Genomic DNA, 23739 nt, shown 5'->3' on the forward strand with positions numbered 1-23739 from the left:
TTGCCTGTTTTTTTGTGGGTGTAGTTAACCTTTTGGGTTAGAGTGTTCCTTCTAGTACCTTCTATAGGGCTGAATTTGTGGATAGATGTTGTTTAAATCTGATTTTTTAATGGAATATCTTATTTTCTTTATCTATGGTGATTGAAAGTTTTGCTGGGTATAGTAATCTGGGCTGGCTTCTGTGTTCCCTTATAGTCTGCAAGACATCTGTCCAGGTCCTTCTGGCTTTTGGAGTCTCCTATGAGAAGTTGGGTGTAATTCTAATAGATCTGCTTTTATATGTTATTTGGCCTTTTTATTTTGCAGCTTTTAATATTCTTTCTTTGTTCTTTGTGTTTAGTGTTTTGATTATTATGTGTTGAGGGGACTTTCTTTCCTGGTCCAATCTGTTTGGTGTTCTGTAAGGTTCTTGTACCTTTATAGCCATGTACTTCTTTAGGGTAGCAAAATTTTCTTCTATGATTTTGTTAAGAGTCTTTTCTGGGCCTTTGAGATGTGATTCTTCTTCTTCTATTCCTATTATCCTTAGGTTTGGTCTTTTCATGGTATCCCAGATTTCCTGGATGATTTGTGTCCGGGATATTTTATATTTAACATTTTCTTTGACCGATGTATCTATTTCTTCAATCACATCTTCAGCACATGAGGTTTTTTCTCTCTTTCATGTCTTGTATTCTGTTGGTGATACTTGCATCTGTAGTTCCTGCTTGCTTACCTACATTTTCCATTTCTACAGTTCCCTCAGTTTGTGTTTTCTTTATTGCTTCTATTTCCATTTTCAGGTCGTGAACAGTTTTATTAATTTTCTTCAATTGTTTGTTTTTTCTTGAATTTCTTTAAGGGATTTATTCACTTCTTCCAATTGTTGTTGTTGTTGGTTTGTTTTGTTTTGTTGTGTGTGTATGTGTTTTCCTGGATTTCTCTAAGGGATTTGTTCATTTTCTCTTTAAGGGTCTCTATCATCTTTATAAAATTGGTTTTAAGGTTGTTTTCTTGTGGTCCAAGTACGTTGGAATATTCAGGGCTTGCTGTAGACATATGGTTAAGCTCTGGTGGTGACATAGTGCCCTGGCTCTTATGTTCTTCTTCTTCTTCTTCTTCTTTTTTTTTTTTTTAAGAGCTGAAGATCGAACCCAGGACCTTGTTCTTGCTAGGCAAGTGCTCTACCACTGAGCTAAATCCCCAACCCCGGCTCTTATGTTCTTACACTGGTAGTTAGGTATCTGGGTTTGGCATGGTTATGGGTCTAGGTGCTGATTTCTGAGTTTGTCTTTGTTGGGTGGGTATTTTGTTCCTTGGTTTCTATTTCCTCCTGGTCTTCTTGCCAGAGTTACCTGTGGTTGAGTAGAGGGTCTCTGCTCGATTTAGGGGCTGGAGCTCTGGCAGCCGTAGTGGCCTCTGGTCTAGTCAGCAGGTCCTTTGGGGTTCTGGGTTCCAGTGTAGCCTCTGGGCATCTGGGTGCTGGTGTAGCCTCTGGTGGAGCAGGGGGCTTCTGCCAGAGGTGTGGCTCATGTATTTTCTTTTAATGTTAGAAATGTTATTTTCCCTTGATGCACGCAGGTCTGTCCTGCCCTCAGGATAGAGTCTTTGGGGGAGTTTGTTCTGTCACCTCTGCCTGGGGCCTATGCTTCAACAGTCTTCCTTCCATCTACCCACTGCTCTCCTGGCACTGCTGCTGCTGAGGTTCAGCCCACTGGCTGCTGTGGCACTGCCACTTTACATGAGTTTTAGGTCCTTGTTTCTTGGCTGTTCTTTCTCCCAGTATTTTCCCCCTTTTCTTTCCTACATGAGGGCCAGTCTCAGGGCCTTGTTCCTGCGAAGCATATGCTTTACCACCAAGATTATATCCCCAGTTCTCTTTCCTCCCTTTTAATTAGATAACATCAGGTTATTGAGTTTTCTTTTTGTTTTTATTTGCCTTTGTTTTCTTCCTGGTTAGGGTATTGTTTATTTTGTGATGGTGGGGATCAAATTCAAGGCCTTGAGCATTCCAGGCAAATCCTTTACCAGCATTGTACCCAACTCCTTTATTAAAAATCTGTGTCTTCTGTACTGTTTTAAAATTTCTTGCTGTCCCCAAATAACCTTTTTGTTTGATCTAATTTGTGTTCAAAGCATCAAGAGCTGCCAAAACCCATGATTCCTCAAACTAGAGCCTATGACATGTGCTGCTGTTTCCTCACCCTGGGTACCTAGAAGGCTCTGTATGTCTTTAAAGTCAATTACTACATTCTTTCATTGGTTCTCTTCACTATCAGGCGTCCCTTAGATATTTTAACTATCATTATAGTTCCAGCCATCAGCTTAGACAGCTTGCTAGCAAGCTTGCATTTGGGACATTAATTTATCACCTTTTGGCTTTCTGTTGGGTGAGTAATTATTGCATTAGATCAAATATTTAGCTAGGAACCATAAAGGAGTTAATTATCACAAATACCTTTCATTCTGTTCTGAGAAGTACTCCTCACTTGAGTGTTATTTCATTTTACTTACATTTGACACATGTATGAGAGGATGCTCTGGAGAACAGTTGACAATTGATAAGTCTTACAGAATAAGTAGTACTTTACCAGAAGAAGAAATTTTGGATGCTATTTTATTCAGGGGAATGCTTAAAATGGTAAATGGCAGGAAATGGCTCTGGAAAGTGAGGCTTCAATGCCAATTAAAATTATAAGAAGGGCATATATTAGTAATGGTGCCTAGCATGGACCAGATGACTAATCAACAGTTATCTGTGAATGGGTTGAAGCTTTCACAGAAATGTCTCACAGATGCCCACTGCCATTCTGTTTGTGTGCCACTTATGTGTCACAACTATGTGAACACTCACAGAAGCTCTTCAATGAAAGAAGTTGGAAAATCCTTGAGTTAAGCATCCCCCAAAAAGGAAATGATGAAAATGTGACTGTACTGAACTAAGTTATATCAACAGATTTTCCCACCACCAATTAAGAAAAAATATACTGAGTGTGAATTTCAAAAACAGTTGCTAGTAGATGAGCTCCCATTGGCCACTCTTTAATAGATCCCCCATGCTGCTTTATTTACTTGAGAGCTGGAGATTAAACACGGGGTGATATGAAGATTTAGCATGTGCTCTCCCACTAAGCAATACCCTCAGTCCTCTTCATTATTTCTTTAAGAAGAAAAAAGTACTCCATCACCATAGTGAAATGTTTTGGACACTTCCAATGACATTTGAGAAAATAAGCTTTCATTAATTAGATTGGTGCTCCAGACACCATTAGGGTCATTCAGTTGTTATTTTAATTTTGTTTTTCTAGCTTTGTGTAAGAACTAGGAATGCCTTTTAGACAAGTAATAAAGCAGATTTGTTTTGCTGGGCTTACAGCTACTCAGTCTCTGATTTTAAAAAAACAAATGCATAGAACCCACTAATTGAAAATCCAAAATATGAACCCATAAAGGATTTTACAAACCTTTAATTACCAAATAAATATTAATCTCAGGCTTCCCACATTGTTTTCTGTGATGGAGAATGGCTATACACCATGAACAGTGCCCTGCCCATTCCTGTGACTTGTTCTTGCTCTCTTCCTTGGTCTTTGAATGCTACCAGACATCTCCATGCACTTGTTTCGCTCCTTTTAACAACTGTGGACAGCAGCTTTGAGCCTCTCTGCTTAAGACCTAAGTGTTATTAACATTTTGGTCCATTTAAAAACTATATAACTTGGCAATTAATGATTGACTTATTTCTTTCCTTGTAACAGATGTGTTTCTCTATTTTAAAGCCAAAACATCAAATTGTTATAATGGTAAAGAATTCAGTAAATATATTTGGAAAGCTAGAAGTACTGTAGAATTAAGCTAAATACACTCAGTCACTATTGATAATATACTTTATATAATTATAACACATTTAAAATGTTCAGAGACAGCTTGGTGTGGCAGACAGCTTTAATCCAAGCACTTGGGAGGCAGAAGCAGACAGATATCTAAGTTTGAGGCCAGCCTTGTCTACATAGTGAGTTCCAGGACAGCCAAGGTTATGTAGAGAGACCCTGTTTCTAAAAACCAAAACAACAACAAAAATAAACATTCAGAGGCTTTTCACATATGTAAACTGAATTGGCATTAAAAGCACTTAAAACATTGTTTTACTATTTCTTTTAAAGAATTTTTTTCTTTATTTTTGAGATTTATCTGCATGGATACAATGAAATACAATTATATCTATCCCCTCTGCTCTCCTCCAACTCCCTCTCAACAAAGACCTCTCTCTTGAACAACAGAGGCAGGTGCATGATATGGTAGAAGCCAGGGACTTGCAGGTTAGTTTTCTCTTTCTTTTTTGGTTTTTTGAGACAGGGTTTCTCTGTGCTGCTTTGGCGCCTTTCCTGGAACTCACTCTTGTAGTTAGCGTTTTCCTGCCTGGCCCACAGTCAGGACAAATGTCTCTTACCGCCAGTCCCACAGTCGCTCAGACCCAACCAAGAAAGCACACAGAGACTTATATTGTTTACAAACTGTATGGCCATGGCAGGCTTTTTGTTATCTGCTTCTATCTTAAATTAAATTTCTGTTAGTCTGTATTTTGCCACATGGCTTGTGGCTTACCAGTGTCTTTACATGTTGCTTCTCGTGGCAGTGGCTGGCAGTGTCTCTCCCCCAGCCTTCCACTTCCCAGAATTCTCTTCTCTCTTGTCCCGCCTGTACTTCCTGCCTGGCTACTGGCCAATCAGAATTTTATTTATACAGAGCGATATCCATAGCACACTCTGGTAGCCCAGGCTGGCCTCAAACTCACAGAGATCTGCCTGCCCCTGCCTCCCGAGTGCTGGGATTATAGTTTTCTCTTTCTACTATGTAGATCTTAGTTATTGAATTCAGGTTGCCTTTACCTCCCAGACCCTTTCACTAGCCCCTGTGTTCTGTTATCTTTAAGGAAAATAAATTCAAGTTTTGAAAAAAAAATGGCTTGTTTATTGTTGACAAATTTTACTTCCTGTGGTTTAAAAGATCAGTTTCATGATACTCTGATAATTCTTGATATTTACAAACAGAATGATTATATTGTTTCAAGAGGGTTCAACAAATTTTTTAATGTTTGCTGTACTGTATTTATATTGATTACCCTTAGGTGTAGTCAGAGCAGTATTAACGTATACAAGAAGACCTGAAAAATCTAAGTCCTAGTTAGAAACATCACATGCACACAAATTTTACTGCACTTCACTTGTAGATTTCAAAAATTACTTTAGATATAAAATATTACAAATTAAATTTGTGTGGACTGATACTAAGACAGGAATGTTATACTTAGTAGCTGTTCAAATTTAGAATTTTATGTTTGTATTAATGGGGTGTTCTTTCTCTAAACAGGAGAAAGCACCCACCACCTTCCACCTGTGAAAGCCCCTCTTCAAACAAAGAAGAAAATAACGAAACATTGTTTTCTTTGTGGAAAGAAAACAGGACTGGCCACTAGCTTCGAATGCAGGCAGGTGGCCCCTAGAGAAGCTAAGAGGCTTTCTCTGTGGGGACTCAGCATGGGGATTAATCAGAATAAAACAATGTTTAAATGGCCATTCATAATATCAAGATGATGTTCTAGTTGCAACCCTCAGATGAATTCCTAATTGGCCAGAGAAAGTCAGCTAGCAACTCAGTTTCCGAAAGGCTTATGTGGAGACTGCACTGTCCTTGAACTAGGACATTGAAGCCAATTGATTTATTTGAATTTTGCTTGGAAGAGCCCCTCTTTGTAGATTCTATAGTTTAACATTTGGTACAGTTATTTCAAGATATATATATATATATATATATTTTTTTTTTTTTTTTTTTTAGCTGAGGACCAAACCCAGGGCCTTGCGCTTGCTAGGCAAGCGCTCTATCACTGAGCTAAATCCCCAACCCCATGATATATATTTTTAAATAGTTATTTTTTCTTTTCATAAGTGTATCTTTCATTAGCATTGATTGAGACCTGCTCTTAGTGTGAGGACAAACGTTGAAAAGAATTGTGGCCTTTAAGAATGCGTTCTGCTCACATAAAAATAACTTTTTTTTGCTGGCATTTGTTTTATGTTCTCTCGTGTCTTAACTTTTTGTTGGTTTGCAGGTTTTGTTTGTTTTATTAGACAAACTCTCGTCATGTAACCCTGGCTGGCCTAGGTTTTACTATGTACACTAGGCTGGCCTTGAATTCCCAAAGATCTGCTTGCCTCTGTCTCTGCCTCCTGCCGAGATTAAAAGCATACACTACCATGTCCAGCCTTACATAGCTAATTTTTAGATAGCCTCATTTTCTCATGAGACTTAATTTCTTAGAATTCAAATTTTACTAAGTGTAAGAGATATGAAAGACATGGTACCAGCTTTCTAGTTTTTTACTTCAAAAAGCTACATTTCTGTCATTCATGAACAAGTACCTTGTTCTTTTATGGCCTTTATACTTATGAGTGGAAGGGACTATCTGTGCTGAAATTGCTAAGGAGACCCAGAGGGCTTTTGCTGGACTACCTGAAGGCACGCTTTTCTCTCCTAAAGAGATGAGCCCTCTGTGGCAATCTGACTATTCACATACACTCTTTTTGTGCTCTAGATGTGGAAACAACTTCTGTGCATCTCATCGCTATGCAGAAACTCACGGCTGCACGTATGACTACAAGAGTGCAGGGAGGAGGTACTTGCAGGAGGCAAACCCTGTGGTCAATGCACCAAAACTTCCCAAAATCTAACTCTTCTCCGCGCTTTACCGCTCTGCCTGAGGAATCCTATTATATTGACAGAAGAAATATTGTTTAGACTGCATTATTTTTGTTCGACTCCAAAAGATTTGCCAAATAACAAGAGCACACAGTGCATACTGTTGGAGAATGAAAATGCCTATTGTATTGATGTCTTTATTCTTTGGTGAATCAAAAGTTCTGAAAGTAGCTTCAAAACTTTACACTATAATGATTTAGTTTTGTTATTGCATGTCTGTGTTAAGTATTTTATATTTGAAATTGGAATTATTTATTAGACAAATCTTCAAAAGATGCACTTTAGGAAGTTACCATTGGCTGTATAACCAGGCTTCCATGTTGTACAGAAACAAGTGTTTCTGTAATGGCTCTATTCAAACTGAGCACATTTTGCCCATTTTTCTTTCTTTTCTTGTGGGGATGGGGTAGATGGAATTTTTTCTTTTTATAAATCCCACGTGTGAAAGTTTAGGAGGTTTACTAGCAAGTTCTTTTTTAAAGAACATCTGTTTCTCCAGTGTGATTTTTAACACGTATATTTCTTCCATATTCAGATTGGCATTCATATATGTATCCATTCTCTAGAACACATCATGTTAATATAGTATACATTTCTTAAAATACTACTTTTTAAATGGTAGTTTTAAAATAACAGTGTCTTCCTTATTGCCATTGAAAACAGAGACCAACTTTTCACTTTTCAAAATGGCTATATATATTTTTAAAAGTCTCACAAATTTGGTTTATTTTTATTACATATTGAGTGCTTTTTCAAGGGAAAATAATATTCAAATAAATATTCAACTTCAAAATGACTTTATTTGATTATTTACATTTTCTTTTATAAAATAGGTAAATCAGTGATTTATTATACTTATGGAAAATGACTGGCAGTATAAAAGGATTTTTAAAGGTCTAAGGACCATGTTCCATAGGTGTTTTCCATTCTCCATTCAGGACTCTAGAAGGCCACTGAAGCTGATGCCCGGCTAGTGGCTGTACCTTTGCTCTCCTGTAGGGATTCCAGGAGGTCGTTGGGTGCTTCTTAGATCCCTTACTCAGTGAGAGTTTCCTGGAGAACTCCTGATACTCTCCCCTTGTTTCTTGTAAGAGACTGAATGTTGATGGACAAAGATGCTGATAGACCTTTAGTAAAGTACATTTGTAAAGGAGAATGGTCAAGAAAAAATGTCATAGAGGAGCCTTAAAATCAAAGGTGGAAGGCATGCTTTTTGGTTTGTTTTGGTTTTCAAATAGGGTCTCACACTGTAGCCCAGTCAGGCCTTTGGATTTGCAGCAGCTTTTAAGCCTCAGTCTCTCTTGTGCTAAGTGTAGTTGGTTGTTTTATTTTTTTACTCTTTGGGGGCCTGCTACTCAGCTCCCAAATAAATACATGGAGTCTTATTCTTACTTATGAATGCCCTGCCTTAGCTTGGCTTATTTCTAGCCAACTTTTCTTAAATTATTCCATCTACTTTTGCCTCTGGGCTTTTATCTTTCTCTATTCTATATACCTTTCTTTACTATTTTTACTGTATGGCTTGCTGTGTAGCTGGTTGGCTGGCTCCTGATGTCCTCCTCCTTTTCTTGCTCCTTTTTTCTCTCCTGCTTCTTCTATTTATTCTCTCTGCCTGTCAGCTCTGCCTATTTTCCTCTCCTGCCAAGCTATTGGCCATTCAGCTCTTTATTAGACCAATCAGGTGTTTTAGATAGGCAAAGTAACACAGCTTTACAGAGTTAAACAAATGCAACATAAAAGAATACAACACACCTTTGCATCATTAAACATATATTCCACAGCATAAATGAGTGTAACACATCTTTATCTACTATTGCACAACAGCTAGGATTATAGGCTTGAACTGCCACACCCTGGTGAAAGTATGCTTCGTGAGTGGTGCATACAAGTGTATGAGTACACTTGAAGGACACATGGAGGCCAGAGCAGGACGTCAGATGACCTGGCCCAGTATGTCATTCTTTAGTGACAGAGTCCTAAGTGAGATGGGCAGGAGATGAGAAGATGAATGAAATAGGAAAACTGGGGTCAGGAGATCTTATGCCAAACAAAGTTCTTAAGTGTACAGCATCTTATATACTGTTTCCAGGGGAGAAATGGGACCTAGTCAGCAGCAACTATCATATAATGTGACAAAGTCATCAGGAAGCTAGTCAAGCAATGTTGTACAAGAGGGAACACAGGTTATCTTAAGTGCATCACTGACTGAGTACATAGTGGCCTTGGGACTGATTACTCCAGTCTCTTTTAGGGGTGGAGGAGCCAAGTTCCTAGGAACCAAAACCTTGTCTTTGAGTCCCTGGCCAACAGCCCCAGACTGGACCTTGCCAAGTCTGCTCCTGGGCAAGGACACAGAACTAGGTTCCCTTTGTCCTTTCATTGAGGCCTCTGAGAAAGCCATGGATCCCTGAACAGTCAGGTGTCTTTCTCTGGTATATCACTCTCCACCTTACTGCTCTGAGACAGGGTTTTGCCATTTGGGTTGGCTGGCTGGTTAACCAGCTCCCAGGATCTGCCTGTCTCTGCTCCCTATACCCTTCTCAGTGCTGCGGTTACAGGCACTTGTAGCTTTTTACGTGGGTGCTGGGCATTTGAACTCAATTCTTCATGCTCACTTGCAATTCGAGCACTCTTAATCACTGAATCATCTCCCTTGGCCCTGAAATGCATGTTTTTAAAAGAGGAATAAATAAAGGTTAACAACAAATACTTTCACCTATCAATATTACTTCCCTTATCAAGTAATAAATGTGGTTTGACATATAAAAATTAAAAACTCATTATATCAGGCCACTGAAAAATGAACCAAAGCATATTTATTGTATAAATATGAATACCTAGGTCAGGCTGTGTGTACTTTTAACTCATAATTCTTAGTAGAGATAAGTTTTTAAGTTTTACAAATGATTTGGGTCAAGGTTGCATCAATTTCTGTCTGATACTGGGGATGAAATCTGTAGCCTAAGCAAGCACCCTGCCACTGAGCCACACCCTCAGCCCACAGTTGAGTTGGTTTGCTGGTTTCTGAGTCACTTAGAGATGAAGCACTATTGTTCAAAAAATGTTATCATTATTGAGAGGAACTTCAGACCTGTCTTCGTTTCAGTGATGAAGAGTGTGCCCTGCATACAGCCCTGGCTACAGCCTTGAATAAATGAACTGCCGTATTGCATAACCTATATAACTTTATCAAATGCTTTTAAATCTCAATCATTTTATATTCAATTTTTAATTTGTAAAAGCCGAACACATTTGGTTTAACAGTATCGAAAGTCTTCATATTCTTAACTTTTTGTTGTTTTGATTTTTCAGACATGGTCTTACTCTGTAGCTCAAGTTGATCTGAAACTCACAATGTAGCCTTGGCTGGCTTCAAACTTGTGATGGTGGTCCTGCTTCAACTTCCCAATATTTTAAAACTTTTAACTATGTAAAATATTCCAAGTTACATTTAGGTTCTGGGGCTATAGCTCAGGTGGTGGAGTGCTTACCTAGCATGCACAGAGGCCTGGAACCCTAGCATTGGAGAAGTGGAGGAGTGGGGTTAGAGTTCACCTTCATCCTTAGTTTATATAGTCACTCAGAGACCAACTTGACTCCATGAGTCTGAATAAAAGAAAAAAAAAACAGCAATAGTTATGTTTATTGCAATGTAATCATTCAGCCAGAGGAAATTAAAATGTTTTTATGTTTCATATTACTACTTCTGAAGTGATTTAATTGTAAAATAGAGATAGGAATTTTCTCTTAGGACTAATATGACTAATATGGTTTTAAACCACCATGATAATCAGATTTTGTATCCAGAAGTACTTTTTAAAGGGTGCCCTCTGTACCACTCCTGAAACATGAGATGCTTGTGGGATAATGTTTATGGATAAACATTCTAAATAATTAATTTCAATGTCTGTCAGAAAAATAAAACTGCAAACCACTCTAGATTGAAAAGGTGAAATAGGTTGATTTAGACTTTTAAAAAGCTGAGTGAATGCTCACAAGTGGCTAGGACACAAATAACAAAAATCACAGATCTGAGTGACTGAAATTTAGGAAATGCAGGTACAGCATTTTAACTTTCCTTTGAAAATTATTATGTTTTGAAATTTCTAATAAAAGTAATATATGTCAGAAAAAAATAGAAAAGTCAAAATTTCATAGAATGCTTCCAACTTTTTTTTCTGGTAACCTCTGTTCTTTTGGCAGTCACCATATATAAACAATAGCATATTTAGATACTCTCTCATGCTGTGTATGGTCACATGAAGAATGTGCTCCCACTTTTTGTCAGGGTAGTGGTCTGCTCAGATTGTCATAATAAAGCACCATAGACTAGCAACTTCAGTGGCAATTATGCACACACAGTTCTGGGGCCTGCAAGTGCTCTGTGTAGGCCCCACAGGTTCTACTTGTGGAGGGTTCTAGCTTATGTATGGACTGCCTTCTTGTTATATACCTCACATAACTTTCATGTGTGTGCATGTAATCGAGGTGAGGGCACACAGGAAAGGAACTAAAAAAGAAGACTGCAGTGTCTTCTGCTATAGACACTAGTTCAAGCAAAATTTAGGTCCCTAATATGATCTAATTTAATCATAATTACTTCCTTACTCCTAATGAAACCATGCTGGGGCTTAAGGCATCAATGTGAATTTTGGGAAGAGATATGAATTCATTCCATAATGCTCCACTATTGGCCCCACAAAATTCATGTTCTTATGTGAAAATGTAAAAGGAAAATTCTTTCTATCCTAACAGTCCCTTGGTCTCAGTTTGTTCCATTTGATGTGATAACCCACTCTTATTTAAACACCATCTAAATCAGGGTTAGGTAAGACTGAATCTGATTCATTTTTACACAAAATTCCTTTCCATCTGTAAACCTGTAAAATCAGAAAGTTTTATGCTTCCAAAATCGAACAAGGTCAGTCATAGGATTGATATCACTACTGCAAAAGGAAAACCCAGCAAGGGATGGCAGTTTCCTAAAGCAAGTCCCAAACCTGGCAAGGCAAATCCCATTAGATGTTAATGCTCAAGAAATACCCTTTTTGGTCAGATGTGTTCTTCAGGCCTAGTAAGATAAGAGTTGTCACCCTTATTGAAGTACATCTTGGCCTTATCCCTGAGGTACTGGACAGTGTTATGATACCTCTCTGGAACGGAAATACCCAGCCTTGGAAATGGAAAAAACAGTAAGCCCTGAACCCTGAGCATATGGTGAAATGAACTTCCTTGCTAACTTGGAATCACAGTTTGGAGACATTTTTAAATTGATTTTTACAGTGCTGAGATGGAACCCAGGGCCTTGAGCATGCTGAACCTTGTGTTGCACGAATCTTAAAAGTTCTTATTAATAAAAACAAACCCAGGGCCTGTATTGGGGTGAATGCTGGAAGATCAGAGAAGCAGAACAAGCCACAGCTTCCTCACCTTGCCAGTTCCTCAGCTGATCCTGTTTCCTCAAACTGGATGCCTCGGAGTCCTCATCCAGAATGAATCTCAGCTGAACTGCTGCTCAAAAGCCTAAAAGCTTAACCAACCTAGTTCCTGGTCCTCACACCTTATATACTTTTTTGCTCCCTGCCATCACTTTCTGGAATTAAAGACGTGAGTCACCATGCCTGGCTATTTCCAGTGTGGCCTTGAACTCACAGAAATCCAAATGGATCTCTGCCTTTGGAATGCTAAGATTAAAGGTGTGTGTACCACAATTTTTTGGCCTCTATATCTAGTGGCTGTTCTGTTCTCTGACCCTAGATAAGTTTATTAGGATGCACAATATATTGGGGAACACAATGTCACCACAACCTTGAGCATACTGGACAAGGAGCACTGCTCAGCTACACTATAGCTCTTCTCTTTATGTTTGGAGAGTTTTACTATGTACCCTAAGCCTAGAATTCTCAATCCTGCTTCAGCTTTCCAAACAGTAGGGTTAAGAGCATGCTCAAGGTTTCCTTGGATATATCAAGTAATATGGATAGGATTTCTGTATTCTGTGTACAATGTTGGATGCATTTTCTCACTTGGATTGTAGAACAGTTATTCTAGGGAATATTGATAGCCAGTTTTTAATGGTGGTTGTTTTAAGACTATGGTAGCAATCAGGTTGTTCCTTGAGCTGAATTACTCCATTGTGGTAAGCACTAGTTTGTCCAAGTTACTTCATTTTGATTGAAAGAGGTAGCGAAGAAAGATGTGTGCAGTTGGAAGTTTTCCTGTGTCCTACCTGGGCCCTGCAGTCAGGATGAATCTCTCCCACCCACGTCCTGCAGCCATTTAGTCCCAAATAAATACACAGAGGCTTACATGATTTTCAAACTATATGGCCGAATGGCTCAGGCTTCTTGCTACCCAGCTCTTACATCATAAATGAACCCATTTTTATAAATCTATACTTTGCCACATGGATTGTGGCTTACAGATACTTTTACATCTTGCTTCTCCTGACAGAGTCTAGCAGCATCTCTTCTCACCTCCCCTTTCTTCTTCCTGTCTATCAGCTTTAATTTCCTGCCTGCTTCTAAGCTGCCTTGCCATAGGCCAATACAGCTTTATTTATCAACCAGTCAGAGCAACTCATATTCACAGCATGCAGAAAGACATCCCACAGCAGATGTGACATCTTGTCTGGGCAAGTGACTAATCACCAGAGGTTGCACATTCAGAATTTCTTGAAAAAAAAAAATCAAAAAACAAAATAACCAACAGCTTCATGGCACAGTCAAGAGGCATAGTCTGGTAAGTTATTCATGCTGATTTGTGGACTTAACACATCAGAGCACATGGATACACACTATATCAAACCACGTTAGGAACACTAGGCATGGGTAGGTGTGCTGGCACATACCTGTTACACCATCACTAGCAAGACTGATTCAGGAGGATTTTGAATTTAAGGTCAGCATGGGCTATACTGTGAGACCATCTCCAAAACAAAACAAAACAAAACAAAACAAAACCTAAGTATGTAGGTCTGTCAAACATCGGATAACAAATGATGTGATCGTCTTCCTCTGAAGCACATCAAAGGGAAAGGCATCTAAGAGTGGCAAGCCAGCAATGCTGACTCATCACCTTGTCAAGTAGCTTGGCCTCTGCCCAGGATCTTCACCACGTCATACGGTGCACTATACCTCAGCAGCATGATTTGATTCTGCTGACTTGAAAATTGTTCTCTTCTAAGCCATTCAGATCCTCAGACTCATCTGGACTTTAGCAGCTCTACACTTTAATGCATCCTGAGTGGTGGGTAGTTCCTTACCTCACCACCTGCAGCATGTATGTATGGGCTCTTTGTACAGACTTCTAAATCCTGTGGCACCCATAACCCTTTCAGCCTCTCTGCAACCTAAACCCAGCTTGTGATGAATTGTGATGTAGAACTTGTGATGGGTGTGGTCATGCTTATCAAAGGAAACCAGGAGTCTTGGTAAGGTTATGGTAAGGAAACTGACACAGCATGAGTGTGCTGCCACTCCGTAATTCTGGCTTTGTAGGAAGAGACAGTGTAGCTTGCTCAGCACAAATACATAATTTATTTTTTGCTCAATGTTTTCAGCTTGTGGCTCAACTTATTCTGCCTCTATCCCCCTTTAAAAACAAAACCAATTTTAATTGAAAATATTTGCAAATAATTGTCCTGGATTTTTTCGTTTGTTTTGTCAATCTCTTGAAGTGTTAGAAGTCTTCAACTATTCAGAGATTTTATAGAGAGCTAGAAGTAAGAATGTAATTAGCATTCATAGAGTGGAGCTATCCCCTAATTTATAAGTACTTGATAATAGTGCTTTATCAGATTCATCCAAATCCTTATCCAGTGCATCTCATATACAAATGACTGTAATTAGGTATTGGGAATGCAGTGGTAAAATTGACTAGTAGTGTTTGTTGGAGTACAAAGATTTTTGACTAGTTAGCCAGGCCATTATCTAATAATAATTTTCATAATATAAAAGAAATGGGTAGAGCTGTGCAGTTAGCAGCAAATGATACCCAGCCTACTTCAGGAGCCTTTTTAGTTGAAGCTTCTCAAATAAGAATTAGCTAGGAAAAAAGAGGTAACAGGTTGGAGACTTAGGATAACAAACATACATTCAAAAGGATTATTTTAACCAGGCAGTGGTGGCACACACCTTTAATCCCAGCACTCAGGAGGCAGAAGCAGGCAGACTTATGAGTTTGAGGCCAGCTTCTCTAGACCAGGTTCCAGGATAGCCAAGGCTACACAGAGAAACCTTGGCTCAGAAACTAACCCCCCCCCACACCAAAAAAAGTGGATTATTTTTTTCTGAGCTGGACTTAACCTCTCTGAGGAGAGATATCTTGCTGAGTGATATTTCCCTGATCAAAATGCTATTACAAGAGAAGCTGAAATTAAAGGGTTTTTTTTTTTTTTTTTGCTTTTCTATTTAAGTAGCCTCAAAGAAGAGTTTAGAATGGACACAGCATTGTTTAGCTACAGTATTTGCTATAGGTGATTAGAACTCAAGAGAGAAGAATTGTAAAGTTTGTAGAAGCAAAATACGAAGAAAAAGATTCAAATGAAGATTGCACAGCAGACCAGATCATCCACAAAGGGCATGTCCAGCCTTCTAAGAAGAAAATGCAAGTTGGACGTGCTGGTGCATGCCTGTACTCTCAGCTACTCTGGAGGCTGAGGCGGGAGAATCATTTTGTCAGTGGTGAAGGAACAGACAGGTTTGTGCGGCCACCTCAACCATTATCACCAAAGGACCTCAACAAGGTCAGCTCAGGGTTTGATGATGAAAAGACTTTTAGGAATGGCCAGTTTGAAGCAGAATTGAGAATTAAAGCTATTTTAATATAGGCTTAAGCCTGAGGTTTAGAGAAAGACCCCAAGGAGAAAAGAGAAAATAGAGCATATACAATAGCATGGCTGTTGGCATCTCTAAGTGAGGGCTGCAGAAATCAAGACATAGCGGCATGTTGAAGGAACAGTACCAACTGTCTTTACTTGTCATATATACTACTTTGGTGTCTCTCAAGTTATTTTTCAAAAGGTTGCTAAGAAACTTGTTTTCTCTTTCTTTTGGTAAGAAGGGGAGGTGGCTTGGGGATGCCATGGATGAGATTTGATAATGTAAATTAGGGTCAAACGAGGAAATGCTGGGGTTGCCAGGCTTTAGTGCTTGTCTTCATCCTGTAAAGGGGGTTTCTGGTGAGAGTCCTAGAAAAATTCAGTTTTATAGCTGAGAAGAGGGGAAGATCTTAAGTTGCCGTTGAGGTGAGATCTCAAGCAAGATGCTTTACCTGGTAGGGAAGTCCTTTCCCCTGCTTCCACACTTCCCTGTCTTTCTAGCCTTCCTGATTTCCCTTAAGAAGGGTCTACTTTTTTTTTTATAGTTCCTTTGGATTTAATAGGGATGCTGAGCCTTACATATCCAAGTACCAAGTTTTAGCCTATCAGGACTAAGGGGCTATGTATGCTCTTGCTTGGAGATTGTCAAGTCATCATTTGAAGGGAATATAGAAGACATGTAGAGAATACTCAAAACATCAAATCACATAAACAGTAAAACATATAGTAGGTTGTTATGACTAAGATTAGCACTCAAAATAGTAAGGCCTCTTTATCATGTGTGCTATCCATGATGTTAGTAAATGATTGAAGTTAAGGCAGATTCAGGCAGATTTGATTTGGGTCTGTAAATCATGGCGAATTGAGGACACATTGCTCGTATGTTGTTGCTAGAGTATCAAATGTGATCTTGTGACATACCTATCCTCGTCTTAAGTTTTAAGAATGAGCTCCTAACGAAAAAGCACCACTTAAAATACTGAAAAAAAAAATGTGCCTTTTTAAAAAAACTTTTAGCCCATCTTATTGTTAATAACATTTCATTTGTGTGACTATGTCCCATTTCAGTTTCTCTGAGAAGGCCTAGAAGACACAGTACCCTAGGAGCAATGAGTATGCCTCATGCTCACATCTTGGTTTCTGCAAAATTTTTCAATGACACTACCTTGCAGAGGAGGCTGGTCATAATGCTGGGGCAGGAAACATATAAACAAACTACAATCCCAGAGAGTAAGGAAATGATTTAAAACAAAACAAAACAAAACAAAACAAAACAAAACAAAAATCCAACAGAGCCAGGCAGTGGTGGCACATGCCTTTAATCCCAGCACTTAGGAGGCAGACAATAGCAGATCTCTGTGAGTCTGAGGCCAGCCTGGAGAGCTAGTTCCAGAGTAGCCAGGGCTACACAGGGAAACCATTTTGAAAAAACAAAATTGAATAAATAGATAGATTTTAAAAAGTCATAAATCTATGATGATGACATGTCATAAAGACACGAGTCACATGAATGTGCTTTAAGTAGCTAAACCTTAAACAATTTGTACAAGAAAACTGTAGACAGAGTTTCTCTGTGTTGGTAGCCACTCCCAAATAATCCTTCAGAAACTTATTATTAATTATAAATGGTTGGTCAATAGCTCAGACTTGCTACTAGCTAATTCCTACAACTTAACCCATTTATATCAATCCATACTGCCATGTGGCATTTATCTCTCTTTCATCCTGAACCTCCTGTTTCCTCTCCGTATTTCGGTGGAGACTCCCCTCTCTCTGTCCTTCTTCCCAGTGTCCTCTGTGTCTTGTTGTCCTACCTATACTTTTTGTCTAGCTATTGACCAGTCAGATTTTTATTTAACCAGTGAGAGCAATACATTTTACAGCATGCAAAGTTTGTTCCACAACAGAAAACAACAGTATTCATTTAAAACTTAAAAATTAAAAGTCTTATTAAAAGGTAGTAAGAGTTAGAACTTCATTATGAATTTGGGGGATAGGATTCAGACTCTAACAGATACTATATTATGTTGTGGTTTCAAATTAATCCCCAAAAGCTCAGTGGTGTGATGCAACAGAGTTTATTTCTTACTCATATAAAACCCAGTGAGCTGAGCAAGCTCCTAGGGCAGCTGCCAATAAAGTAACTTGGGGACTCAGGCTGTTTACTGAATGTAGCTTCACAATGCTCCTGAATTGTTGTGGTGCATAAGAGAAAGCTGGAGAGTTGCCCATGGTGCTTAAATGTTCTTGTCTAGATGAATGAGTCCTTAGGACCTTGTTGCTCACCAGTGGTGGGGATATAGCACTACCCTGGATTAACTGCATAATTGCAACCAAAGAAGAGATCCCAAGGGTCAATCATGTGGCACTGTTTTCTCAACCACCCCAGACTGTCTCTGTTTGTTTATTAAACAATGAGCAGAGAAACTCAGAAATCCTCATGCACCTAACAACAAACCTCCAAGCTGTGACCTATGCTCACTGTCAACAATTGCAACAAATTTAGTTTTCAGATCTTAGTTGACCTTTCATTATTATTATTATTATTATTATTATTATTATTATTATTTGATGCAGAGTCTTGCTCTGTTACTCAAGCTGGCTTCAAGGCTTGACTGAGTGATCTCCAGTCTCAGCCTTTGGCCTAGCTGGGGCTGCAGGCATGTACCTCCATACCCACTTTTGGATTTATTTCAATTATAGAACTGTGCAAACACCTCATTTTAGAAGAAAGAATGAGTCTTCTGATGAGCTCAAAGAAGTTGGCTTCATAAACACAACACAACACAACAATAATAACATTAACAAAGGAAAACTGCCCTGTCATCAAGGATTGGAGCCCTCCAGAGCCTTTTTCACCAAAGTAAACCTTTTCCATAAGTTATCCCAGATGTTTCACCTATGGAAAGCTGTCCAAGACTGAAAACAAAGAAATGTGGATTCAAGGGTGGCTCTTCCACAGCATAATTAAGACAGTTATTCATCTCTAAATTTGTTTGCTACTTCCTATTATTCCTCACACTTTGGACCCATTGTGTTAAATACCATTATGGTTATAGATAATCGCTATGTGTGTGTATATACATATATATTGGTTTTTAGAGACAGGGTTTCTCTGTGTAACAGCTTTAGCTGTCCTGGAACTCGCTTTGTAGACCAGGCTGGTCTCAAACTCAGAGATCCTGTGCCTCCTGAGTGCTGGGATTAAAGGCATGTGCCACCACACCCGGCTAATTGCAGTATATTTTGTCACACACTTTTTTTTAGGTCAACTATGTAGCTTAGACTTGATCTTGAATTCATAATCTCTTGTCTTGAAGCCTCCCAAGGGCAGAAATTATAGGTACACCCTACCATGTTGACATATTTTGTTTGCAATAAACCCTTAACTGATAAACCCATTCATGCTTTATATGCTTAGCTATTTGGAGAGCTGATTGTGACTAGTTCTAGGCTAACAGTGGTCGTCTGGCTTATGCCTTACTTATCGTCACATAATCTACAATTTCCAGGAGAAGGAAGGCATCCCCATAAGCACAACACACAGGGAGGATTTAGCCAAATGCCACAAGGCTTCTTGGACTGAGCATATGGTCGCCTCCACACAATTCACTTATTAGCAGCTTTACATTCTAAGTACAGCCGCTTCTTCCCTCTTCCATTTTGTTTCCTCATTGACAGTCTCCTACTCAGCTGTAAACTGGGGACAGGAATTTGAACTCTGGGTTTGGACAGATGCAAGATAACTCTTTTTTCCTCAGGACTTTGAGCTTCGTTTTAGACAGATGAAGAAAGGCTTTAGAAATCTCTTAGGTAGTGATGCTTGAGTTAGGACTCACATAATGCTTTCCATTTCTGTAAAAATCACAGATGCCTCTAGAAGCCTGAAGACTTTGTCACTTCCTACAGTAGGATGGCAGGCTTCCACACCCCAAATCAGTTAACTGGCTTTTTCCCCCCTCCCCCACTGTAGACATACACTATATTAAAGGGAGATTAGTTCTACCTTCTTCGAACACCTGTTGCCAGAAGGGGCAGGAAGATTCTCTCAGGTTGTAGCTGCTTTCCACAGCCAAATAACTGCACAGAGAAAATTCACGATTGCATTTTCTGTATGAATGTTGCTTTCAAGGTGATTTACAGAAACAAACCTGTTTGAGCTTTGCTGTCTGCATCTAGATATTTTGTCTCCTGACATTTGCTCTCTAGACAGCCAAGTATACAAAGTGAGCATTGTAGGGAGGAACGTGATTAGCTAAACAAACTGCTTCTAGACTACGGAAAATTGTGGAGTTATTGGGGAGATTTGCTTGCAAATCTCTCATGAATTAAAAAACACTCTTTAATGCACCGTGTCATAATGGTTATTGGATAAGTAAAATTACCAGTGGCAGAAACCTCTTCTTCTGTAATGTGTGACTTAGGAAGATCAGAGTTGTAAGAAAAAGTAAAAGCTGGGGATGAAACTCAGTGATAACTTCTGAGAGCATTCCTGGGTCCAACCAACAGTACTGTGGAGAAGTCATAAAGAATACCAATCTAGAGGTAAAGGCAGGGAAGAGTGGACAGATGCGGACAAAGCAAAATACATGTCTCTTTACATGAGCAGCAATATCTTTATGAAAATTATAATTTATGAATTCTATGTGTACATATTCATACCATATACAACCAGTATGTCTGGGTTAGGAACTGAGATCAAAAAGAAACACACAAACACATTTTATCGCTTAGTTCCCGCAGCTTCCTCTTACAGGAAGGTTTCCCTTCCTCTATGCCGAGAAGGTGAAGCCGGGGCGGAGTCTAAAAGCAGCGTCCCCACAGCTGCGGAGTTGTGGCCCAGAGGGCCTCTGCTGCCCCGCCTTCCTAGCGCTCCAGGTCGCCCTAGCAACGTGGTGTTTTTTTTGTTTTTTTTTTTTTTTTGGCCTGGGGCGCGTCGGGCACGTGACCGGCGTGTCACGTGACCGGTCAGTCGGCGTCCTCTCGCTGGGTGGTGTATGCTGCGCGCTGACCCAGCAGCCCTGTGGCGTCCGGCTTGTGTCATGCAGGAAGCAGGGCGCGGGTGGAGCCCGGCGCCCACCTGAGCTGCTTGCGCCGAGGTGCGGTGTGGCGGGGCCGCGCACGCACGGCCGCCAGGGGTGTGGCTGCTAGCAGGCCGCGACAGGTGGGTGCGCCGTGCTCTCGGCCCCGGAGAGGCCGCGTGCAGCGGGGCGGGGTCCGGTCATCCGATCCGCCCGCGGCCGGAAGCCCCGGGCGCTCTCAGGTGAAGTCTTGCTCAGGCTGCGCGGTGAGGGCGTGCACCCAGCAGCCCCTCCTGCCTTTGCCTCTGCCTCAGTTTCCACATCCGAGATGGAAGCGCGGACTCCTGCTCTCTGAGTGCCTGACGTGGCGTCTGGAGAGTCCTGCTCAAGTAGAAACACTGGAGGGAAAGCGTAGGTAGGCTGCTTTGCATTTTAATCGCCGCCCTGTTTGTTGTCTTTAAAAATCTATTTCCCTTGGAACCGAACGACACGGATTTTTCATCTGAGTCAAGTTTTTAATAGAGAACTATTAGGGAGAATCATAATGGCTCATCTTGTTCTCACGTCTCTTTAACGCGATGAAACCTCCCTTAAAAAAGAAGAACGCTTCTCTGAAAACCCATTTGAGAGAGAGAGAGAGAGAGAGAAGAAAGAAAGAAAGGAAGGAAGGAAGGAGAGAGAGAGAGAAAGAGAGAGAGAGAAAGAGAGAAAGAAAGAAAACCCTTTTCTGCCTCATTGTCTTCTCCACTTAAGGACACAGTAGTAGTCTCACAGCTGTCAACATTTATTATGGAGTTGTGTTGGTTTTTGTCGTTAATAATTTGATGGTGTCTGAAGATAAATGTGATGTATGACCCTTCCAATTATTTTTCTCTTATTTTGTTCGATTATATGCTATGCAATTAGAGAAATAATTAGTATAGAACTTATCTCCTGGAAAAAGCACCAATATTTCTGATCAGTTTCAGGGGAAGCAAGCATGTGTTTGTATAGTATATCTCACACCTAGTTGCTTGGTTAGTTACTCAAAATGGGAGTGGAATACTTCATTTAGAATACTCAAATCATGTTCTGGGAAAAAGAATGTGTGAGCTACACTTGTTAGAGTTATGGAATGATGTGAACACAGTCTTCTGCTAAGTGTTGGAAATCTGAAGCAAGGGAATTTTGAATTTTGAGAGATTCAGTTTAGGAGGAAAAATACCCCATTTGATACAGTGAACGAATGTATGCAGAGTGTGAGGTAGTGGAGTACAGGCAGAGGCAGTTACGGGGAATTTAATAAAGAGCAGTGTGTACTTTCCTAACTTCTTCATTCTGGAGATTTTATTGATAAAATATGTACTGAAATTTGATGTTAGGAGGGGAAACTGCTGGGCGTCGTGGCACACGCCTGTGATCCTGGTACTGGGAGGGTGGAGGCAGAAAACACATTTTAAAAAATGTGTCCTTTGTGAGGGGAGTGGACAATGGAGGTCTAACATCAGTGCCACACAGGTGGAATATGTCTTCTTTTCCAAGACAGTTCACCTTGCCTTCACTTTAAGCTTAGGCAAACTGGATTTTGTTTGTTTTTTATTGTTGTTTTAGTTTGGTTTTTAGCTTCTGCTCTTGAGTGTAGAAATTGTGTTCCATGTCTTGGCTACAACTAGGATTAAAATACAGGATTCACAGTTAAATATGAATTTCAGGTAAACACAAAATATGTGGGACATACCTAGACTAAAAACAGATCCATTTATTGAAAACAAGGTTTAACTCTACTTGCTTCTTCTTGTTGCTAAATATGACTGCTTTAGCTCCGACATATTTGTCTCATTTAAACAGCACTAGCAAACGATCAGCCCAAGGCCTAGAGAGGATGGAATTGATTCTGTTGTTATGTTTCCCTATTGGTTGCTGCAGATGTGGCTCTGAGGCAGGAAGAGTGCTTAGCACACATGGGGCCTTTGTCCAGTCTCCAACACCAAAAAGAGAAAATAAAAAAAAAAAAGAAAGAAAATGAAGAATCGTCTTTATTATCAGTTGAACCACCTATTTCTTCACGGACATCACTTCTTCACATGTGTTCTGTTTCCTCTTCTTTCCCTCCTAGATGTTCCGTTTCTTCTCTTTTCTAGGGATTGTACATAGGGTCTCATACATAGTAGACAACAGCTCTACCACTGATCCACAGCCCAGTTCTTTGTGTTTTTAATTTCATATATGAGTACTGTATTTACATTATACCACTGATCCACAGCACACAGCCAGTTCTTTGTGTTTTTTTGTTTGTTTGTTTGGTTGGTTGGTTTTTTGTTTGTTTTTGGTTTTTCGAGACAGGGTTTCTCAGTGTAGCTTTACGCCTTTCCTGGCAGTTCTTTGTGTTTTTAATTTCATATATGAGGTATTTTTGTATCCAGCCATTTTGCTGAAAGTGTTGATTATTTCTAGAAGTTTATTAATGAAATTTTGGGGATCTCTTATGTATAATGTACCATCTGCAAATGGGTAATTTGACTTCTTTTCCTCTTAAGTTTCCCTTTAATTTTTTTTGTCTTGGTTTATTTTAGCCAGTGCTTTCAATGTATTGAGAAGGAGTAGGGATGGTGGGTAACCCTGTCTTAGTCTGATTTTAATGTGTTGTTTCAAGTTTTTCTCCATTTAGGATGATGTTGGCTTCTGATTAGTTTTAATTTGAAGTCTATTTTGTCATGTTAGGATAGGGACACTTGGCTTGCTTCCTGGTCCCATTTGCTTAGAATACTGTTTTGGTTTGCTTTATATTGGTGTGGTAACAGCATGGCCAAAAACAGCTTGAGAAGAAAATGGTTCATTTCAGCTTATAGCTTAAAGTCCACTGTGAAGAGAAGTCAGGATAGGAAGTCAAGGCAGGAACCTGGAGTCAAGAACTGAGGCAGAGGCCATGGAGCAGTGCTGATTACTGGCTTGTTTCTGGTGGCTTGCTCAGCCTGCTTTACTTTAGCATCCAGGACTACTTGCCTTGGGTTGACACTGCCCTCAGTGGGCTGGGCCCTCCCTTCCACATTAATCATTAATCAAGAATGTGCTCTGCAGACTTGCTCATAGGCCAATCTGATGGAAACATTTTCTCAGTAGAGATTCTCTTCCCAAATGACCCTAGCTTGGGTCAAGTTGACAGAAAACTAAGCAGTTCAAATA

The 23739-nt window shown here is 39.8% G+C and overlaps 2 protein-coding genes across 10 annotated transcripts in view; both read left to right on the forward strand.

The window, feature by feature from the left end:
* The window catches only part of Zfand4 (zinc finger AN1-type containing 4), a 91459-nt gene extending 84016 nt beyond the window's left edge, over positions 1–7443 (forward strand). For 3 of the 5 annotated variants that reach the window (XM_036182493.1, XM_036182496.1, XM_036182497.1), the window contains 2 exons: positions 5350–5467; positions 6572–7443. In XM_036182493.1, the coding sequence (XP_036038386.1) occupies positions 5350–5467; positions 6572–6707 (254 nt within the window). In that variant the 3' untranslated portion in view covers positions 6708–7443. Of the gene's footprint in view, positions 1–5349; positions 5468–6571 lie in introns of those variants that run through there. The other 2 variants (XM_036182494.1, XM_036182495.1) reach the window with 2 other exon arrangements.
* A 13067-nt stretch (positions 7444–20510) lies between these two features.
* Positions 20511–23739, forward strand: part of Marchf8 (membrane associated ring-CH-type finger 8) — a 73567-nt gene continuing 70338 nt past the window's right edge. For 2 of the 5 annotated variants that reach the window (XM_036180606.1, XM_036180609.1), the window contains exon 1: positions 20511–20992. The gene's annotated coding sequence lies outside the window, so the exon portion shown is untranslated. The remainder of the gene's footprint in view (positions 20993–23739) is intronic. The other 3 variants (XM_036180607.1, XM_036180610.1, XM_036180611.1) reach the window with 2 other exon arrangements.

Source organism: Onychomys torridus, chromosome 3, assembly GCF_903995425.1.
Source record: "Onychomys torridus chromosome 3, mOncTor1.1, whole genome shotgun sequence".
Lineage (NCBI taxonomy): Eukaryota > Metazoa > Chordata > Mammalia > Rodentia > Cricetidae > Onychomys > Onychomys torridus.